The following is a 5851-nucleotide window of genomic DNA, read 5'->3' as shown; positions in this document are numbered from 1 at the left end:
TTCACTGTCTTTTGCTCCGAAAAGGTTTTACTAGTTTACGTTCACAGCTTACTGCTTGTTACATTGCAGAAAATATGGCACATATGCAAACATCTCTGTTTTATTTGTATGAGAGTCCTTATCCTCCTACCATACCACAGGAGTGAGGGGTCTCAAACCATCATAAACTAAATTGATGCCTTCAAAAACCTCCAGATGCCCAATTTGATTCCATTTGTTTAATTAGTTCTCGAGTTATGAGGAAATTTGTATTTCATTTGTATGGGAGCCCCCTCCTAAAGAAAGCAGGGCTCTATTCAGCATAGAAAAGTTCTTGCCTTCTGAAACACCCACATGCCAAATTTGGTTCCATTTGCTTGATTAGTTATAGAGAAATAGAGTTATAGAAGAAATTTGTGTTTCATTTGTATGGGAGCCCCCCTCTTGCGCCCTTCATGGAATTACTCTCTCACCCCCTCCAAAAAATTGCTGGTCATTTTATCTATACAACGACACATAAATTGTTCAGTTTCGTTCAGTAGTTTAGTGGTTATTCGCATTTGAAATCTTTCATTCAAACGTTACATTTCTATTTGCGTTTTCACAAAGTGCTACCCATTTCCAGCATAGTAAACAAAGACGTAGTCCTACGTCAAAAATTACTTATCTTTAAAAACTTAATATAATTGTAATCTACTGCTGCTCGTATAAAAGTTTCATTTTCTGTGGAGTTTCCTACGTATATAATTGGGACTGTTATGCAAGTAGCGGTAGTAATGGCACGTAATGGTCCACATAAACAGTCATAATTTGTTAGTTTATATCGGTAAATACTATTCCGCAAATATGCATACGCGAGATTTAACCTGTGATTGAACCATGCAACAAACTAGAGTTAATGATATCCGAAAACAGTCCCAAAGTTAATAAGCATTTCCTCTACCAACGCTAATATGCAGTATATATCGCAACCTTCACGCTTAGTTGATTGGAATTGAAAACATATTAATACACAAACTAGAATTACTAGTATAAAGTATAATATTTCGGTTGACACGCTATTTGTTCCGCTATTTATTGAGAACTGGACGGAAGGTTCCCTGGCTCTGGGGTAAGTGGGAAATCCGAACTAGAAGTGCAAGTTTTGAATTCACTGATTGTAGAAATTCCCAAGATAAGATCTGCTTTGGAGCTTGTGATTAGGTAGTGAGTTTTTAGCTGGCACAATGAAAAAATATTTTTATGTGCAACTGAGCACAACGTGCGCATCGCAAACGAAAAACAATGCCGACACAGCGCATTCGCATTGAAGAGTGCCATCGAGTGCCATGAGCCATCGCAAAAGTTTGTGCAGAGGATTAAAACCTCCAATCTTTTATTGTTATTAGACTTCATGTAGACATTAGTCAGATGAATTATAAAATAAATAAATAAATTTGTTATTTGTATATTTGTTGAGATTTTATTTTATTCTTTTAGAAAAAGTGCATGATACGAAAAGTATTCCAAAGGTATTTCATTATATGATGGTAGGGTACAAAAAATAAATGAAAATGTGTTGCAATTTTAATTTCTGATTTTTAAATGAGATGTGTAATAAAATGATGAGATATGAAATAAAATAAAAGTTGTATTAGGGAGCTGACCAGCTTTTCACTATTTTAGATTTCAGCACAAGCTTTGAAATTGATTTCAAATGTACCTTTTCTAATAGTTTTCACTTACCCCATTATACATTCCTAATACGGTTCATTCGTTATGCTAATCGTTGTACTCCAAACTAATGGTTTTATCATTTAAGTTTGTTCAGTGGTTTGCGATAAGCTTAGTAAGTGGCAGTTACGCGATATTTAGTAACTGTAGAACAAATTGATTTCATTGGAACACGAACGTGCATTGGGGCACATCATTAATTATTATGTGCTGAGCCACTAAAGTTCTAACAGTTCTCGAACTGAACCAATCAGTTATAAGTGTTATAAATTCGAATTCGAATAAACAGGAATTAGGTTTTTAAAAACCGCTGATGGGCCTAAAAAAATTCCTACGTAGCCATAACACCAGGTAATCGGGTATTTAGTTCATGATAATTAGGGTAGATGATCCATTAGTTGCGCCACTAAGCACAATATACCCTCATTTTGCTTGTTTATTGAGGTATATGCTTCAATTAATGCTTGTGGGATATAAATTTATCAAATACAAGGTATTTGTCACAAGGCAAGACAATTGCTTTCGTTGTGCGAGAAGCTTTATAAAGAAAAAATGAATTTTCCGATTCAATTATATTGTACCAACAGTTGCGCTAATGTTTCGTTAGTTAAGTTTGATGTTCCTTTAATTGTGGTATTCCATATACATTGCTAGGTTGCTAAGTGAAAAAACATCGTAGCAAAACTATAGATGAGCGCCTATAGTTGTGCGCTCCATCTGCGCGTTAGATTTTGGAAAATTGGATTTTAGCAAATAATGCTTTAATTTTAAATGGTGTAGTCTAACTACCAATACTTCTAAAAATCTGTTTTATATAATGAATGTAATTGTTTTATCTAAAATGCTACGGTGACGAAAATATGCATTAGTAATGAATAGTAGCGCAACTATTGGTACTACCACAACTACTGGATCAACTACCCTATTTGCTTTTGTTTCCCAAATATCTATTTAACAATTAATCAATCAATTTTTTGCTTTAAATAATCTCAATTTTATTTTGTACTGTAATTAATCTATTCTCGATTTATTGTGCTTTTCTTCTACTATCATTTATCCTTTCTCTAACTTTGAATAATATTTAATAATTTTATCAAAAAACATTTTTAGTTTAGAAAACCTCTGTTCGACTATTATTGAAACGGAGTAATAGTAGTTATCGAAGCAGGCTAGCACGGTGTTAGTTATCTGTCATTTTAGTACAAACATAATCACATATTCAAATAAACAAAATACGTTATAAGCTAATAATTGTATGTACTTCACATTTTAAATATTAAGTATTAAATTGTACTTCACATTTCTCTTTTCGTTGCAGAAGTATGCCGAAAGGTATAGACTACCGAACGCTGATAGCACGTGGCAGTCCGGCGCGTGGCACGCACAATTTTAAAATTCCTTCGCGCAAGGCTCGTTTGAAGCTAGCTTTGATATTGGTTAGTATCCTGCTACTATTTCTGTATAGTATCAGTTTGCATTCGTGGATCTACGGTGGTGGCACGGGTAATCCATACTGGGAGGAAGCATTCATCACCAAGGACGACGAGCAGCATTTTAACTATAATAGTTCATATTTTGTTAATACAGCCGGCTGCAAAATGCCAAGCTTGCCGGTAATGGACGATCATATCCAGAAGTACGTGGAACCAGTGGATAGGCTGAACTGCACTCCAGCCTTGATCCAGAGTGACAGTAGCTCAATTTGGTTTCAGCTATCCGAGCAGGATATTGAAAGATACTATGATCTGTCGAACACTAGTATGATACAATGCTGCTTCAGGGCGTTTAAACGTCGGTCGAATAACGGAGTAACAGTTGTTGGAGCAGAAAATTGTTTCAGTTACGGTGAACGAGTTTCGGTTGATAGCGAGTTCATAGCAGTTATATGCACGCATCCAAGCAAAAAGCAATCAGTATTCTACAGGGATTATTTTGCATTTGTACCATTAAAACCTAAAGTTGAGGAGCGATGTGAGAGGTTAAGAAATGACCTGAAGGATACACTCGGGTCGGACGAGGATAAGCTTGGAGTAATGATTCTTGGCATAGATAGTGTTTCAAGACTGAACTTCCATCGGCAAATGCCTCAAACTGCAGAAACAGTAGTTGATCGACTAAAAGGTAATTTCATCTAATAGCAAATAATTGGGATTCCAGTTATTTTTAATTGAATTTTTCCATTTTAGGAGCGGAAATGTTCGGTTACAACAAGGTCGGTGATAACACGTACCCTAACCTTGTTCCAGTTCTAACTGGGCTGGATTTAGACGAGTTAGCAGCAGCATGTCTTCCGAATAGTACGACCAATAATACGTTTGATTTATGCCCATTTATATGGCATAAATTTGCTGCTGCAGGTTATCGGACATTCTACGCCGAAGATAGCAGCACACTAGAAACGTTCAACTACCTGAGAAAGGGCTTCCATGACCAACCAACAGATTATTATCTGAGAAATTTTTTTCGTCAAGCGGAATCATCGATTGGGTACAATAAAAAAGTGAATTCAAAATTGTGTCTGGGTGGAAGAAATCCCACTCAAATACTAGTGGAGTACAGCAAAAAAATCGTTACCGCTATGACTGACCGCTTGAGCTTCGCGCTGTTGTGGGCTTGCACGGTCACACACGATATGTTGAATTACCCCTCATTGATCGATGAAGACTACAGAAGTTTGCTGGAGCATATGGAGAAAGAACATTTTCTGGAAAACAATGCCATCATTTTGCTTAGTGATCACGGCCTACGATGGGGTAGCTACCGCAACACATATCAAGGAATGATGGAGGAGAGGCAGCCATTCCTGTTTTTCATTCTGCCTAGATGGTTCCAACAAAAATATACGACAGCTTACCGCAACCTGCGCAAAAACCGTCAGCAATTAACATCTCATTTTGACCTATATGAGACGCTAAAAGACTTAGCAGACTTGTCGTCGTTGTCTCGCGCAACACTCAAGAAGCGTTCTATGGAATTGCTTGAAACCAAACCTATACCTAGGGGTATCAGCTTGTTTCTACCAATTGCACCAACTCGAACCTGCGAAGACGCTGGAATCGCGGCACATTGGTGCACCTGTCACGATCATAAACCTATTGCGACCAATGATTACCGTGTAATCACCGTGACACGCTACACTGTGCAAAGTTTGAATCAGATGCTGAAAAAGTATCCCCAGTGCAGTGCTTTACATCTGTATACAATAGAGGATGCAACTCTTGGTATTTCGACGGAAGAAATAATATCAAAGAAACCAACAAATCATTTCAGTGATATCAGTGTTCGATTCGTGACGAAACCTGGCGGAGCGGAGTTCGAAGCTACAATCCGAATCGATTCCAATAATCAAAGCTCATTAACGGGTAGTGTGAGTAGGACTAACTTATACGGAAAGCAGAGTTATTGCGTAGACGATTATCGTATGAAACTGTATTGTTTCTGTGCTAGATAGAAATTGTTACGGTTTGTTGCTGATTTACTCGACATATGGGCAATTTCTGGTGATGGTGGAGATGAATGTGATTTTTTTGTAATTAGATGGTAGACTGCTCTCAAGAAATGTATTTAGTTTTGGATTGTCTTCTTTGCACAAGTCTGTATTTACGAAACTCTGTTCTCGGGAAAATCAAAAAATTCGGTCAGATAATTTATTTGTAAATATAAATCAGTAGGTAGAATATATATAAATTTAATAGCTTATTGTCACACTACTCTCTTGTTTCTGAGGCTTTGGTTACTTTGGGAGATTTGGTTCGATCAAACCATTTCACTAATCCAAAAACTCGGAATAAAATATTCTGTAAAAATCAAATAAAAAGATGCGTGGAGAGCTCTGAGAAGCATTCATCATTGTTTAGAGTTTGCATGATTATAGCTTTTCAGGGCTATGTAAATGTCTATCCGAAAAAAGTCATTGAAAAATTCGGTTAATGTTGGGTTAAAAATCTGATTTAATTAAGATGCGTCATATGTAATCAGATGCGACTGTTAAATGAAATTATTAGTGGCACTAGCGTTCATTGGGGAGGGGCGGCATTTTTAATTAAGCGACTATTTAATTTTGTCAGCATATTGAAATTAAATGCACTTTAATACATGGGATTTTTATTAAAACGATGCAATAAAAAAATACCCTTAAGTTTTGATCAAATTTAGTTAG

General features: G+C 36.5%; 1 protein-coding gene across 1 annotated transcript; it reads left to right on the top strand.

The window, feature by feature from the left end:
• Window positions 1-1962: 1962 nt before the first annotated feature.
• Window positions 1963-5536, top strand: LOC128741363 (uncharacterized). The gene is made up of 3 exons (XM_053837140.1): window positions 1963-2043; window positions 3011-3813; window positions 3879-5536. The coding sequence occupies exons 1-3, from the start codon at window positions 2006-2008 to the stop codon at window positions 5141-5143; spliced, it is 2106 nt and encodes a 701-aa protein (XP_053693115.1). The 5' UTR covers window positions 1963-2005; the 3' UTR covers window positions 5144-5536.
• The last annotated feature ends 315 nt before the right edge of the window (window positions 5537-5851 follow it).

Source organism: Sabethes cyaneus, chromosome 3 (assembly GCF_943734655.1).
Source record: "Sabethes cyaneus chromosome 3, idSabCyanKW18_F2, whole genome shotgun sequence".
Classification (NCBI taxonomy): Eukaryota; Metazoa; Arthropoda; class Insecta; order Diptera; family Culicidae; genus Sabethes; species Sabethes cyaneus.
The sequence above is the reverse complement of the archived record's forward strand: the minus strand, read 5'-3'. Positions and strand labels throughout refer to the sequence as shown.